Genomic DNA, 15,827 nt, shown 5'->3' with positions numbered 1-15,827 from the left:
GCATGGCTCAGCGCATTCCTGAAAGTGCCAACCTTATTCCCTTCCCTCTTCCTCCCTCCCCTTCCCTCTCTTCGCCTGCTGCGGAGAGGCCCACGGTCCGAAGCAAGGAGAACCACCCTCACCCCTGGCACGTTCGGGCACAGAGAACAAAGGCCACACAGGCTGCAGCCCACTCAGACTTTATTCAAAGATCAGGATGTGCGGGTGGAGGAGCGCCAAGGGGCCCCGACCCAGGGTAGGGATGGCCGCGGCTCCAGCTTAACGGTACTTGGAGACCAGCACGGTGCTCACGGAGGACAGGAACTTGTCCAGGGAGGCGTGGACGGCAGGGGTGAACTCGCCGGGGTTGTGGCATGCCAGAGTCACCAGCAGGCAGTGGCTCAGAAGCTGTGGGGAGAGGCGGAATAAGGGGGCGTTAGGGCGAGGCCGGCCCGCGCCGCCGCGCCACCTTCTGGAACCCACGGGAGCGCTCGGCCCAGATCTCTGCCGGCCCGGCGCTCGTGCTCACCTTGAAGTTGACGGGGTCCACACGCAGCTTGTAGGCGTGCAGGTCGCTCAGGGCGGACAGGGCGCCAGGCAGGTCATCCATGTGGGCCACGGCGTTACCCAGGGCGTCGCCAACCTTCTTGCCGTGGCCTTTGACCTGGGCAGAGCCGTGGGACAGGTCGAAGTGGGGGAAGTAGGTCTTGGTGGTGGGGAAGCTCAGGAACATCCTGCGAGGAGAGGAGGGTGAGAGGCGGGGTGGAGGCGGGGGCGGGGGTGGGGGTGGGGTGGGGGTGGGGTGGTGCAGGGCAGGGTCATGGGCCTGGGATTCGGGTGAAGGCACTGGCTGGCCTCTGGGGGCAGGTCCGCGCTCTGGACCCTGAGAGCCTGGGATGCGGGCGCTGCTGGCAGGCCGGGGGGCGGGCGCCGGGGGTCGGGGTGGAAGCAGGCAAAGGAGGTCCTCACCTCTCCAGGGCCTCTGCGCCATAGTCGCCAGCATTGGCGCCAACCTTGTCCCAGGCGGCCTTGACGTTGCTCTTGTCAGAGGGAGACAGCACCATGGTGGCTTCTTTCTGAGTCTGTGTGAGGACCAGAAGGGTTGCGGGCGGGGAGTGCGAGGAACTTTTATGCCCGGAGCGCAAGGGGCACGCCCTCCGCGGCCGCGCTCATTGGCTGATGCGATTCCAGGAGGTGGGGCTGAGGGCACAGTCTGGATAGAGGGAGCGGGCGGGGCGTCCAAGGCCACCCTCACTCGCGGGGTCCCCAGCTGGCCGAGTTCCGGTTCTCTCGGGCACCCTCCACTGCCGCTCCAGAGGTCCGGTTCCCGCACAAGTTCCGGAGCCGCCCCAACCCCCGGTGCATCCGCGTGTGGCCGGGGCGGGTAAGATCCAGGTGTCTGTCTACCTCTGCGGAAGGGGAGCACAATTTTTCTGAAGTGAAACATGCTGCCTTCGCACCAAACTTTGCCCAGTACCAACAGCTTGGGGTGGGGAACCTATTTTCTGCCAAGGGCCATTTGGACACTTATAACATCATTGGCGGGCCACACAAAATTATCAACTTAAAAATTAGTCTGGCCCTAGCTGGTTTGGCTCAGTGGATAGAGCGTCGGCCTGCAGACGGAAGGGTCCCAAGTTTGTTTCCAGTCAAGGGCACATGCCTGGGTTGCAGGCTGGATCCCCAGTGGGGGATGTAATGATTCTCTCTCTTCACTGATGTTTCTATCTCCCTTTCCCTCTCCCTTCCTCTCTGAAATCAATAAATATAAATTAAAAAATTAGTCTGATATATTTGGTCAAACATTTAATGAACTTACCCCTAATGCCTTGGTAGGGCCAGACCAAATGATTTCGAGGGCCTTATATGGCCCATGGGCTGGAGGTTCCCCACCCCAACAATAAAGGATAATATAGGGTGAATCCTCCACACCCTCCTACTCCCAGTGGTGGGCAGGCCTCCCGGTCAGCAAAGGGAACTTGGCTGAGCCATTGTCAGGGTCCAGCATCCCTCTCAGACTTGGGCACCCACCTCTCTGCGGGCTCCGCTCCGACCCCCATCCCATCCCCACCCTCAGTACAGATCCGGCCAGTCCTCATTCAGAGTCTGCAGAGCACCAGAGTCCGCTCCTGGCTGCTGGTCCCTGTCCCTAAAGGTTATGGGTGGAGCGCAATCTCTACTCCAAGCAGCAGGAGTAGAGATTGGGGTGAGGGGTTGGGAGGAGGCCTTATCGAGAAAACCCACAGAGACTGAGACGCTGGGGCTGGGATGTGGGGTGGGGGCTGGGCTGTCATGGTCCTGCCAGACAACCACCCTGTATTATGTTCTCAAATATTATTGCAAAGTCAAGCAAGGTTGTGTCCCCGCGCCCCCTCCCCCAGGTGCGTTAGGCTCAGATCACAGCTTGTTGGTGTGACCTGCTTGGAAACCTGCTCCGTCTGCCGGGTGTGGTCATTAGGAGTTCCTCGGAACTCTCATCCCCAGCCCAGGAGTTTCAGAAAGGGGCTAGCTTGGCCCAGGGCGAGGGCTGCTGCAGATTGAGTGTGGTGGGGGGCGGGAGAGGGGAGGATATGGAAGGAAGCGGGAAAGGAACAGAAAGGACGGTCCACGGAGCCCTGGGCCCCGAATTCTGTTTGACCTCAGGCCAGGAACTTGGCCCCTGCGCCTGGTGCCTACGTCTTTCTGCAAAGGAGGCTGAGATTCATGCTGGCAGCTCCCAGTGCGAAGTGGGGGTGCAGGGAGAATAAATGAATGAGTGAATGCGATGTGCTTTGCGAACGGTATGATACGACTCCGGTGTCGGATGCGCGCTAAAACCTAGGCTCCCCCCATTCCAGCACCCACTCTGCCCGCCCTCCCATCCTCACTCCAACCCCCCCCCCCCCCCCCGCCACAGAAGGGCAACTGTTTTGTTCACGCCTTCGGATATCCTGTTCAGACCCGGGATTGTCAGCCCGGAACCGTCCTCATTCCAAGTCTGGAGAGCTCCCAGGATCGCTCCCGGCGGGTCCCTTGTCAGCAAAGCTCCGGGTAGTTCCCCGAGATTCCAGGAGGCTCCCCACGGGAGGAGCCTCTCGGCCCAGCCCCAAACGTCGGCCCAAAGACCCAAAGACTACACTTGCGCAGGGTCTCGCCTTTTGAGGCCTGTTTATTGACATGTGGGACACAGGACTCAGCGGTACTGCTCGGTTAGCACTATGGCCACGCCCGTCAAGAACTTATCCCACGCCGCCTGCATCTCCACAGTGAACTCGTCCTGCAGGTGGGAGGCCAGCACCACCTGAAAACACTGGATCAGCAGCTGCGGGAGAAGGGGGGAGGTGAAAGGGTGCCTGCCCCCTCCAGTTCCTTCCGGAACCCCCCAATCCTCAGCTTCACGCGAACCCCCTGCTGTCTGGGCTGTCTCACCGGGAAGTTGGCGGGGTCCACGCGTAGCACGTGCGCGTGCAGGTCGGCGAGCGGGCTCAGGACCGCGCGCAGGTTGTCCAGGTGCTGCACCGCCACGCCCACCGCCTGGAGCATTCGCTGTCCGTGGCTCAGCAGCTGCACCTCGTCAGGGAAGGCGCCCAGGTGCTTGAAGTAGAGCTTGGTGCTGGGGTACACAGTGAAGAGCCTGCGGGAGCAGGTCAGTGGGGAGAGCGGGCAGCGTGGGATCCTGCAGCTCCTGCACCCCCAGACCCCTAGAGACCCCCGTCTCGCCTACGCGCCCCCCTCCCCCGCGCCCGCCTTAGGCCTGACAACCCTGTCTCCACCTCCCTGCGTCCTGGAGACTTACCCCCTACCCACCTGAGTAGCAGCTCCGCCCCGAACGGCGCTTCGTGTCCTGCGATCAGGTCCCAGACCTGCGCGATGTGGGCGCGCTCCAGAGCGCTGAGCATGGTGCGGGCGTGGCGTGCTCTGGGGGCGCCAGCCGCCGCCCGGGCTCCTTATAGCAGCATCCGCCCTCCTCCACCGCAGGGCGCCCCGCCCGCTGTTATGTGCCCCAGCACCGCGGGAGCGCGGGGACCCTCGGCCTGCGCCCGGAATCATCTGCAGCCCAGACCCTCAGGCCGCGGCCTCCCAAGGGTTACTGGCACTGACGTCGCTGAGCGTGGTGCCTTGGCTGCAACGCAGACTGTAGCGGGGTCTGCAATGACTTCCCTGCGGGCAAAGTTCCTGCTTCGGGCGCCAGAAGGGAGTCCGTGGAAGGATCCGGAGAAAGAGCGCGGGCAGGGAACCCCCTTTTCCCCGAGGGCCAGGAAGGGAGCCGCGCCAGGGGTCCCGGCAGGCAACGCGGAAGGTATGACAGGTTTTGAAGAAAAGTCCCCTGAGTCCTCCCACACAACCAACACGCCGCGGGAAGCTTAATCTTCGGGCGATTTGTAAAGCCCGCATGAGGCGCAGACGCGCCGAGAGAAACCAGCGGGGGCGTGCCTGCGGCTGCGGGGCTCTCTCCCGCCTGCTCCCCTGGGGTCCGTAGGCGCAAGGACCGTCCCAAAGCGCCCTGAGAGTGGCCTCCAGCCCCGAAGTGACGCTACCCTCGCTTTGTTTCCTCCTTCCCCGGTACTGAGGACGTGGGACCCAGCTCATTCCATCCTCATCCGTTTATTGGGGAGTAAGGGGGCGAACAGTGGGAGGGCTCAGAGGTCAAACAGAGGTCGCAGCCTGTCCTCTGGGGCTGCGCTCAGCGGTATTTCTCGGTCAGGACGCTGGACACCACGGACAGGAACTTGTCCCAGGCGGCGTGGGCGTCGGCCGCGAAATCCGCGGGGAAGTGCGAGGCCACCGTGACCAGCAGACAGTGGGACAGGAGCTGGGGGCGGGAGGGGGGCTGGGGTTCTTCGTGTGGGGAACGGAGCCCGTTTCTTGGAGACCTTTCCTTCCTCGAACTCCGACCCAGCCTCTGTCCCGACGCGGCTGGGACCCCACCCCTGCGCTCACCTTGAAGTTGACAGGGTCCACGAGCAGAATGTAGGCATGCAGCTCGCTCAGCTTGGACAGGGCGCTGGCGATGTTGTCAATGTTCTTGACCGTGTTGCCCACTGTGACCACCACCTTGGAGCCGTGGGAGCGCAGGTGCGCAGAGCCAGGGTGCAGGTCGAAGTGTGGGAAGTAGGTCTTGGTCTGGGGGTAGCTGGTGAAGAGTCTGCAGATGGGGGGCAAGACATGAGCTCAGGAAGAGGGGCTGCCACCTCTCCACCACTCCTCCTCTCTTCTCTGAGCTGGAAGAATCCAAGTTTAACCCTGCCAAAGGCCTTGCAAGCTTGGCAGGTCCCACTTCTCCCCCAGCCTGAAGTCTCCCACCCAAGCTCCACCCTCCTTAGCTAGAAGCCCCACACGCCCCTCCCACTACCCCATCTTGCCTGTTCCAGACCACAGCAGCTCCTGCCTGGTCTCCTAGCTTCCAACTGGGTCTGCACTGCCAGCCCTTCACCTCACTGCCTTGGCATCCAGCCCCTTTCACCTCCTGTCACCAGTGGGGCCTCCTTCCATCCCTTGACCAGGTTTCCCACTTCACCTTCTGCCAGAAACAATGCTCTCTCCAGCGGCATCCCAGGAAGGCTCTTCGGAGAAGCCTCTTTTGACCACGGTTTCCTCAGGGTCACAGACCCCAATATCAGTGCTGGTCGCAACCTGACTGCCTCAGAGGCACTTCAGGCCTCAGAAGAAACTTCATGCTCCTCCAGGTGCCTGTCCTGTGCAGGCCCCAGGGAGCCAGGGTCAGATGTCTGTGCAATTCTCTTCCCCAGCTCACTGACCCTCCCCAGAGAACCTCTGAACTCACTGACCCTCCGCACTGTCCCCTGTCTTCACTGACCTTTAAAATATTCATTTACAATGATATGATATGTTTTTTAATTAAAGATGTTTTAAATCATATGCATTTTCATGGGTTTTATATTTGCAACTCTTAGATAGCATAGTTTCAAAATTATGAAATCAAAGTTGGCTCCATTGGGATATTGGTAATATGCGAGGGAATTGAGCAAATAAGTAAGTGTTTTGAGAGCAATGGGAGCCAGGTTTCTCACTATCGCAGAAGGGAGGTGTGAACACGGAAAGGGAGAAGACAGGATAAGCCGTGTGATATTGGACTGTAATTAGAGATGCTGGTATGAGGTCATGGTTTCTAATATATACTTAGCATATACAGAATAGATACATGTGTGTCTATTTACTCATGTATATGTGTGTATAAAAATATATCTCTTAGTTCTGTCCACGGAGACCAGCAGGAATAACATTCCGATAGCAATGAACACACCCCGCTCCCAGCTCTCGCTTTGCAAACATCCTTCTCCACTAGGAGGAACAGAACTATGTGGAGAAATGGCTAATTTCATGCTGGTGCAGCGAAAGTACACGAGGAGCCTAGAACTTCTTACAGAAGAAATTAAGAATGTACTCAAGGATGATGGGGATATGTCAAAGGACACAGAGTAGCCAGTTTGAAGGGACTCCCACTGTCCAAATCTGGGACAGTTTTAGGATCAAAATAAAGAATGATTGGTAATAGATTATAACCCACTGAATAAAATGGGAACTGAGTTAATATGGTATAAATTAAAAATGGAGAAGGAAAAGCTTCTTCTTTCAGTAGAATGCCTACTAATCCTATCTAATAAAAGAGTAATATGCAAATTAACACCACTCCGCTATACCCACAAGCCGTGCCCACTAATCACACCCACTAGCCAATCAGGAGTGAGTATGCAAATTAACCCCAACCAAGATGGCTGCAGCCACAGAGAGCAGGAGGGAGGCTTGGGTTTCCTCCGGGATGGAGGAAGCCAAGCTTTCCGCACACCCTGGTGGGCCCAGGCCTCTGCTTAAGGCTACAAAGTTTCAATTATAGAAGATAAATAAATTTCAGATCCCAAGGCCTCTGCTTGGGTCGCCAGGGGGCGTGGTCGGCCTGCAAACCACCACAGGCCCCTCGCCCAGGCCACGCCACGCCCCAAGGGAACCCCCACCGTGATCCAGGACACCCTTCAGGGCAAATCAGCTGGCCCCCACCCATGCACCAGGCCTCTATCCTATCTAATAAAAGAGTAATATGCAGATTGACCATCACTCCAACACACAAGATGACTGCCCCCATGTGGTCAAGGATGGCTGCCCCCATGTGGACACAAGATGGCCACCACAAGATGGCCAGCAGGGGAGGGCATTTGGGAGGGACCAGGCCTTCAAGGGAGGGCAGTTGTGGGCGATCAAGCCAGCAGGGGAGGGCATTTGAGAGGGACCAGGCCTTCAAGGGAGGGCAGTTAGGGGTGACCAGGCCAGCAGAGGAGGGAAGTTGGGGGCAAACAGGCTGGCAGGGGAGCAGTTAGGCATCAATCAGGCTGGCAGGGGAGTGGTTAGGGGGTGATCAGGCTGGCAGGCAGAAGCGGTTAGGGGCAATCAGGAAGGCAGGCAGGCGAGCAGTTGGGAGCCAGCAGTCCTGGATTGTGAGAGGGATGTCCGACTGCCCGGTGGGATCGGGCCTAAACGGGCAGTCGGACATCCCTTAGGGGTCCCAGATTGGAGAGGGTGCAGGCTGGGCTGAGGGACCCGCCTGCCCCCCCACCCCCGGGCACGAATTTCGTGCACCGGGCCTCTAGTAAATATAGAAAAGATGATGGAGAATTGCACCAGGCAACCATCATAGTAACAATTGATGTAGGCAAGAACCATTCATGGATGCTAAGACCAGTGGGTGAAATTATATAAAGAACAGATGGTATCCGAAGAAACCCAAAACACTAATTTGAAAGAATATATGCACCCCTATTGCAATGTTATTTACAACAGCCAAGATTTGGAAGCAGCCCAAGTGCCCATCAGTAGATGGGTGGATAAAAAGCTGTGATATATTTACACAATGGAATATTACTCAGCCATATAAAGAAGGAAATCTTACCCTTTGGGCAGTATAGATGGACCTGGAGAGCATTATGCTAAGTGAAATAATCCAGGCAGAGAAAGTTACATATCATATGATTTCACTCATATGTGGAATCTAATGAACAAAATAAAATCACACACAAAATAGAAACAGATTCATAGAGAACAGACTGACAGCTGTCAGAGGGCTGGGTGAAAAATGTAAAGGAATTAAGAAAACAAAAACAAAACAACAACAACCCAAACTCATAGGCACAGACAACAACAGTATGGTGATTACCAGAGGGAAAAGGGGTTGAAGGGAAATAGAGGAGGGTATAAGGGGAATAAATGGTGATAAAAGGATACTGGACTTCTCCTTTATTGGACATGTGGTGAACACAAAATACAATATATAGATGATGTTTTATGGAATTGTACTCCTGAAACCTATGTAATTTTATTAATCAATGCCACTCCAATAAATTCAATAAAAAGAATAGGATGTATACACAGTCTCAACGCTTCACCTGTAAAAATGTATTATTTATCAATGAAAAAGCACAAAATACTTATTAATTAACTTTGCAGTGGAGAAACCTGCCAGACCCCATTTTAACTGGTCAAAGCAAATATGACCAGTAAAGAGACAAGTCAATAGCATGTGCCCTATGAGAGGCATCGACATGGACAGTGTCACTTCTGTGATGTTCCTGCCAAAATGCGTCACCTAAATCTTCCTGAGGACACATCAGAAAAACTCAGAGGGACATTCTGCAAACTAAGTGGCATGTACTCTCGTCCAAGGAAAGACTGAATAGCCAGACTGAAATCAAAGTGTGATCCTGGGTGGGTAAAGGATGTGACTAGGAAGGACAACATGTGCATGGGATCTGTGCCTTAATGGGTTTGGTGGTGGTTTTGGTGGTTGTTTTCAGTCTATACAGGCAATTGATCTTGTTGGTTTTAGGAAATTCACAAGATATTTAAGGGTATTAAAGAGAAATCATGTCTGCATTCTACACTCAAATGGCTCAGAAAGAGAGACAAAGTGAAGGCAAATGTTAAAATCAGGAATCTCAATGAAGAGTATTTAGGAATGTTTTGTCTTATTTTATTTTACAAACATATTGAGAAATAATTCACAAACCATACAATTCACCCACTTAAGCATACAATTAAATGGTTTTAATATATTCTCGGTATGTCCAACCATCAATATAATCAATTTTAGAATATTTTCATCACCCCTCAAAAAACCCTGTAATAACTAGCAGTCACCATTTCTCCATCTTTACCTTATTCTTGCAGTTTTTTTGATATTTTGATTTTTTTTTAATATATATTTTATTGATATTTTACAGAGAGGAAGGGAGAGGGACAGGGAGCTAGAAACATCGATGAGAGAGAAACATCGATCAGATGCCTCCTGCACAATCCTCACTGGGGATTTGCCTGCAACCAAGGTACATGCCCTTGACCGGAATCGAACCCGGGACCTTTCAGTCCGCAGGCTGACGCTCCATCCACTGAGCCAAACCGGTTTCGGCTTTTTGATATTTTGAAAATATTTCAAATAAAAGTTTATGAAATTACAATATCTGTGTTATTATGACCAATAAACTACTGAGTGAATGCTAGGATTTTTTAAAATTTATTTTTATTTTTTGCTATTCATTTGGTCACAGCCAAGGTACTGTGTTCAGAAGTCATTCGTAATAATTCTTTTCTTCTGATGATTATATTACTATATTCTTACAGAGGTTCATTTAAGTTGGTTTTCAATTTTGGTGTTCTTATTTTTTGATTTTTTAATTACATTTTTGATGATGTAAAATATTTACATGATTCAAAGATTAAAACTGTAGGACATCCCCCCTCCCAATTCTACCTCTCCATTCCCACTGGCTCAATCATTTGTAATCATTTCTAGTTTATCCTTCCATAGATTATTTTTTAAAAATATATTTTTATTGATTTCAGAGAGGAAGGGAGAGGGAGAGAGAGATAGAAACATCAATGATGAGAGAGAATTGATTGGCTCTGCCTCCTGCGTGCCCCACACTGAGGATCAAGCCCAAAATCCAGGCATGTGACCTGACTGGGAATCAAACTGTGACCTCCTGGTTCATAGGTCAACCCACAACTTCTGAGCAACACTGGCCGGGCATCTTTTCCTTTTTTATTCCTGTGAACTGTGATCAGACTATATATCATGTCTGTATCCCCCATTAGATTGTCAGCTCCATGGGGCAGGGAGTTTTGCTGATTTTAGCTGCTGTATTCATAGCCTAGAACAATGATTTTCAACCTTTTTCACCTCATGGCACACATAAACTAATTACTAAAATTCCGCAGCACACCAAAAAATATATTTTTTGCTGATCTGACAAAAAGAAGGTATAATTTTTATTCATTCACACTGGATGGCTATTGTTGTGTTGGCTGTTGTCATTTTTAAATTTGACAATTTAAGGGAAAAGAGGTCAGTGTCCCTGACTAAATAGGTATTGCATGTGTTAAAAGCTGTTGCGGCCCTGACCGGTTTGGATCAGTGGATAGAGCTTCGGCCTGAGGACTCAAGGGTCCCAGTTTTGATTCTGGTCAAGGGCATGTACCTTGGTTGCCGGCACATCCCCAGTAGGGAGTGTGCAGGAGGCAGCTGATCGATGTTTCTAACTCTATATCCCTCTCCCTTCCTCTCTGTAAAAAATCAATAAAATATATTTAAAAAAAAACTGTTGCAGCACACGGGTTGAAAATTGCTGGTCTAGAAAAATGCTTGGGCATCTTAGATGCCAATAAATGTTTGTTTATGGAAGAAGCAATGGGCCAGCGAATGAAAGGGTGGTGAATGAATGAGTGAATGAATAAATGAACACCTTCATTGCTCCCTTCTTCCTGGTTCTTAAGTGAGGAAGTAGTAAAAATTCCAGAGGAAGAGGAAAGGGTAACACGGTGGGCCCCGGGGAGAGACATAGGGGCCAGGTGGGCTCTGGTTCTGACCCAGAAGTAAATATTGAGGTGCCCTTTCTGCCACCCGCCCGAATCTCAAGTGCCCTTCATTCTTAGGGTGCTGACTTTTGCCCTCTGAGAGACCCTGGGTTCAGTGCAAAGGATTTCTGCAGCCCCCAGGCGACCCTGAGGTCCACCCTTCCCCCTCCACCGCCCTCCTTCCCTCAGGGGCCCCAGTGACCACAGAGGCGATGAGTAGGTTCATTCCTTTATTGGTGGGTCACCCAGAAGGAGGGGGATGAGGGAAGCCCCATAGAGCAGTGGAGGGGTCGCAGCCTGCCTTCTGGAGTCCCTCGGCTGCGCTCAGCGGTATTTCTCTGTCAGGACGCTGGACACAACGGACAGGAACTTGTCCCAGGCGGCGTGGGCTTCGGCCGTGAAGTCCGTGGGGAAGTGCGAGGCCACCGTGACCAGCAGACAGTGGGACAGGAGCTGGGGGGTGGGGGCTGCTCAGCGCGGGGCTGGAGGGGGGCTGGGGTTCTTCGGGTGGGGGAACGGAACCTGTCTCACAGAGACCCTGCCCTCCTCGCATCCTAGCCTGGCCTCTGTCCTGACCAGCCAGGACCCTTGTCCCCACGCTCACCTTGAAGTTGACAGGGTCCACGCGCAGAATGTAGGCGTGCAGCTCACTCAGTTTGGACAGGGCGCTGGCGATGTTGTCAATGTTCTTGACCGCGTCGCCCACTGCGGCCACCACCTTGGAGCCGTGGGAGCGCAGGTGCCCAGAGCCAGGGTGCAGGTCGAAGTGTGGGAAGTAGGTCTTGGTCTGGGGGTAGCTGGTGAAGAGCCTGCGGGGTGGGAGGAGAGCAGGACTATGGTGAGGCCAGTAGGACCCTTGCCTTGGGTGTAAAACTGCACTATCTCATCCTCACTGGCCCATCTCTGTCATTCATTCATTCATTCAGCAGATGTTTGTGGAGACCTGTGTGCTGGGTCCTATTGAGAAACACAGTCCTCAGCTCCCTCCCCATCCACTTGCCTCTACTCAAACTCACTGATCCTTCCTCTCTTTCTCCTCCCCACTGTTCCCTCCCCACTGTCCCCTGTCCTCATTAACCTCACATTGTCACCTACCTGGCCCCATCCCGGCCTATCTGGCACTCACCTCTCCAGGGTCTCGGTACCGATGGTATCTGCCTGTGCAGAGATCTTGCCCCACATGGACATGATGATGGTCCTCTCGGCCCTGGTCAGAGACATGGTGGTGTAGGAGCTGGAGCTGGGCATGTTCAGGACTGGCCTTTGTGGTGCTCAGCCCCCAGGGTCCACTTATATACACAGAGCCCAGGTGGGGGCCAGGCTGTGGGGGCTTGGGGTGGGGTCTCTTATCAGATCCAGTGACAATGGGCAGTCAGAGCCTGGTGGGACAGGTGGGGTGAGGGGTTATCACCCCTGCCATCCTTCCTGGGTTTCAGAGGGGGCGTTGGCCACAGCCTGACCAGAGTCCAGCAGAGATAGGGGCCCAACCAACCCAGGAGGTCATGCCTGCATTTGCAGCCCAGCTCTGCATTGTTCTTGTCCATTGCAGACTTAAAAAATGAGGGAGACCAGAGGAGCAGGGCTCAAAACACACCTTCCTGGGGCTGGCACATGCCCCGTGCTGCCTGCATGGCTCCTGGGAAGGATCCTGTGGCTAGATACCCTGGCCACATGCCAGCTCCCTCCCCCTTGACTCTGTGATTCTTGGGTTTCCTCTGAGAAAGCAATGATTTTACCCTCCCAGCACTGAGGAAAGATGTACTGACTGGGTGTGTCTCCTGAAAAGCTAGGTCAATAAAAGAGAATTATCCTAATATCATCTGCTATTAGGGATTGCACTATTTTTATTGACTTCAGAGAGGAAGGGAGATGGAAAGGTAGAAACATCAATGATGAGAGAGAATCATTGATTGGCTGCTTCATTCATGCCCCACACTGGGGATCGAGCCTGCAACCTGGGCATGTGCTCTGACCAGGAATCAAATCATGACCTCCTTGTTCATAGGTCAGTGCTCAAGCATTGAGCCATGCTGGCTGGGCAGAAATGCAATATTGCTCACCCTATCATCATTTTAACAGTGAGGCAAATATTCCTTTTAATGTTCACATACAATGAAATTGACTTTTTAGTGTACTGCTCTGTGAATTTTGACATGTGTGTAGAGTTGTGTCACTACCACCAAAATCACTGGCTCCATCACTCAAAAAAACTCCCACCTGCCACCCCTTTGCAATCTCACTCTGCATAAAGTTCTTTGTCAGTTTGATGTGTCATATCTCCCCCAAGTCTGTGGTTTGTCTCCACTGTCTTAATGCTGGTTTTGTTGAATGGAAGTTTATAATTTTTAAAATTGATTTTAGGTAGAAAGAGAGGAAGGGAGAGAAACATCAATTTGCTGTCCCACTTATTTATGCATTCACTAGTTGATTCTTTTTTAAAAAATATATTTTTATTGATTTCAGAGAGAAAGGGATAAGGAGAGAGAGAGAGAGAAAAATCAATGATGAGAGAGAATCATTGATTGGCTGCCTCCTGAACATCCCCTACTGGGGATCGAGCCCCAACCTGGACTTGTGCCCTGACAGGGAATTGAACCAGGACCTCCTGGTTCATAGGTCGCCGATCAACCACTGAGCCACGCTGAACGGGCAGGTTTTACCTCATAAAAAAAAAAACCAAAACTGTGCCAAATGCTGAGTTGTAGAGAACTGTCTATATTACCATTCTAAGAACTCTACTGTTTGGCATTTGATTGGGTGACAGTCCACCTTGGACTGATTTTGTGTGGTTGAGGTAAGGTCTGCTGCCTGGTTTTAGCTGACATTTATCAAGTGCCTTCTAAGTCCTGGGCATGGCACCAAACACTCTTCATGTTGGGTATTTGACCCTTAACGCTCTCTGTGAGAGAAGTTTTATGTTATTACCATGACATGTTTTAAGATCAGGAGATGGAGGCTTGGGAAAGTTATGAAACATGTTCAAGTTTCAGTGGAGGAGGGAACCACTCCTTAATGGGAGAGGAGACCTAGGTTTGCTGTGGGCCAGGCTGCTGGCCCTTTGGAGGTTGGGCAAGTCTGTTCTGTCTCTGGGCCTTGGTTTCCTGTGACACAAGGAGCCCAAGTCTGAGCTCCAGGACACTGAGACCTACTGGTCTCTGAACAGAATTCAAAGCCCCAGAACTTTTGTAGCTGGAGCTGAGCTCAGAAAGGCCCTCCGTGGAGACCCTCCCTTGAAAGCGACCCCTAGGTGACTCTGGGCAGGCTAATTAACATTGTGAGTCCCAGTTTCACTATGTTAACCTCTCAGGTGGGGGTTTAGAACAGCCTCCACCTCACTGTTAGGAGGGATAATGGCACTGTGAATTCAAGATTATTGTAGTTGCTATTGTTGGTGAGTGATCTCTCCTGGGCAGGAACATTGCACCAGAGAAGGTGGAGGTGTGGAAGTGGGTCCAAGATAGGGTCTTTGAGCCCTGCCTGGCCCTCTGACAGACAGTGGTAGCTCTATCAGGCCCAGACTGAGTGGCAGGACTGATAAGGCCTGGCCCTGCCTAGGGGACCTAAGCTGGGAGGAAAAGTCAGGAGTTTAGGATTCCAAGAATCAATTTACCTTCAAAAAAGTAGGTTACAAAAGAGTTACTTAAATTTAAAATGAGGATTTAGAGTTGCGGGTGTTCACAGGGAAGAGTTTGAGGACGTACCTTGTAGTGAGAGGAGGTTGGCCCTGGGTACATGGTTGTCCAGGGGACAGTGTGAGGGCCTCAAGCTAAAACTGCACCTACAGGGGGTGGGGGGAGAAAGAGGACCTAATATGTGGTGACAGGAGAAGATTTGACTTTGGGTGGTGGACACACAGTACAATATATATTGTAAGATATAAACCTACACCTGTACAATATATATTGCAAGATATAAACCTACACAGTACAATATATATTGCAAGATATAAACCTACACCTGAAGTTTATATGATCATGTCGACCAATGCCACCCTAATCAATTTAATAAAAGTTAAAAAAAAAAAAGACCACACGTACAGACCATTTGCTCCCAGCTCTTTTACTGGTGGGGAAACTGAGGCCTAAAGCATGGCCAGCCCACCTTAGAGTCCCTCTGGCTGCCAGCACCAGCCTGGACTGAACAGGGAGTGACAGGAGTTCTGATTTCTGTAACAGCCCAATGAAGTCAACAAATGTTGACACTGAGATGCTGCTGGTGAGGGTGGCGTGGGAGTCAGACCTCTGCTTGCTCAGTACAGCCTGGACATTCCTGCACCTGAGTCCTGTGAGGGCAGCCTGGGAAGCAATGTATCCGAGCCCCTGTGTGCTGGCATCCTGGTGATCTTTCATCTCTCATGGATTCCAATGCATGCTATGATGAAAAGATATTAACCATGTAGCCAGAAAAACAAACAGTGAATGCTATTGTGAAAGAAGCTAGCAGGAAGTGGTTCCAGAGGGGTAATTGGGGAATGGTGGATTCCTCCAATTCTGGGCCTTCTCCCAGCTCAGAGATAGCCTCCCTGAGTCCCTGGACACCAGCCCTGCTCCTCCAGGTTTGGGGGCCCTGGGACTGTTTGATGGGCTAGCAGCATGGTCCAGGAAAGTTGGAGGAAGGAGGCTGGAGCTAGAGGCCTGGTCCTTTATGTCTAGGCATGTGCAGATTCCTGGTGCCCTTGTGGAGATACCTCCATTACCACAGCTGGCCATCTCTCCAGACAGTGGGCTCTCCCTTTCCCATTGGTCCAGCTCTCCCAGACTCACCTCTTCCTTCTGTGCCCTCATTTCCATTCCAGAAACACTTCTGGGAACTGTGTGAGAACTCAGAAAACTATTGATTATACATAATGTCAAAATAGACTGGGAAAAAGGCTTGCAGAATCTGTAACATGAAGATAACACGTCCAAACCATTAAAGAAGAATAAATAACCCATAAGGAAAAAAAGAAGGCATTTCGGAGATACTGGCAAATAATCAAGTGATACAGTTCTCCATCTCAGTAATAATTA

The 15,827-nt window shown here is 52.0% G+C and overlaps 4 protein-coding genes across 4 annotated transcripts; all 4 read right to left on the bottom strand.

Annotated features, from left to right (window-relative positions):
* Positions 1-163: 163 nt before the first annotated feature.
* On the bottom strand, positions 164-1,819 carry LOC308253000 (hemoglobin subunit alpha). Its single transcript, XM_080678015.1, has 4 exons — positions 1,799-1,819; positions 949-1,388; positions 509-713; positions 164-387 (listed from the first exon to the last, which is right to left on the bottom strand). The coding sequence occupies exons 2-4, from the start codon at positions 1,041-1,043 to the stop codon at positions 259-261; spliced, it is 429 nt and encodes a 142-aa protein (XP_080534141.1). The 5' UTR covers positions 1,044-1,388; positions 1,799-1,819; the 3' UTR covers positions 164-258.
* Positions 1,820-3,151: 1,332 nt separating this feature from the next.
* On the bottom strand, positions 3,152-3,857 carry HBM (hemoglobin subunit mu; the record flags this gene model as incomplete). Its single annotated transcript, XM_080678678.1, has 3 exons — positions 3,152-3,280; positions 3,388-3,592; positions 3,766-3,857. The coding sequence occupies 3 exons, from the start codon at positions 3,855-3,857 to the stop codon at positions 3,152-3,154; spliced, it is 426 nt and encodes a 141-aa protein (XP_080534804.1).
* A 785-nt stretch (positions 3,858-4,642) lies between these two features.
* LOC308252670 (hemoglobin subunit zeta-like) lies at positions 4,643-5,316 on the bottom strand (the record flags this gene model as incomplete). Its single annotated transcript, XM_080677426.1, has 3 exons — positions 4,643-4,771; positions 4,900-5,104; positions 5,312-5,316. 3 exons carry the CDS (start codon positions 5,314-5,316, stop codon positions 4,643-4,645), a joined length of 339 nt encoding a protein of 112 aa, XP_080533552.1.
* A 5,826-nt stretch (positions 5,317-11,142) lies between these two features.
* Positions 11,143-12,039, bottom strand: HBZ (hemoglobin subunit zeta; the record flags this gene model as incomplete). Its single annotated transcript, XM_080681136.1, has 3 exons — positions 11,143-11,271; positions 11,423-11,627; positions 11,945-12,039. 3 exons carry the CDS (start codon positions 12,037-12,039, stop codon positions 11,143-11,145), a joined length of 429 nt encoding a protein of 142 aa, XP_080537262.1.
* Between the last annotated feature and the right edge of the window lie 3,788 nt (positions 12,040-15,827).

This window comes from Plecotus auritus, assembly GCF_963455305.1.
Source record: "Plecotus auritus genome assembly, chromosome: 7".
Classification (NCBI taxonomy): domain Eukaryota; kingdom Metazoa; phylum Chordata; class Mammalia; order Chiroptera; family Vespertilionidae; genus Plecotus; species Plecotus auritus.
Note: the sequence above shows the minus strand (reverse complement) of the source record. Positions and strands in the feature narration are given on the sequence as shown.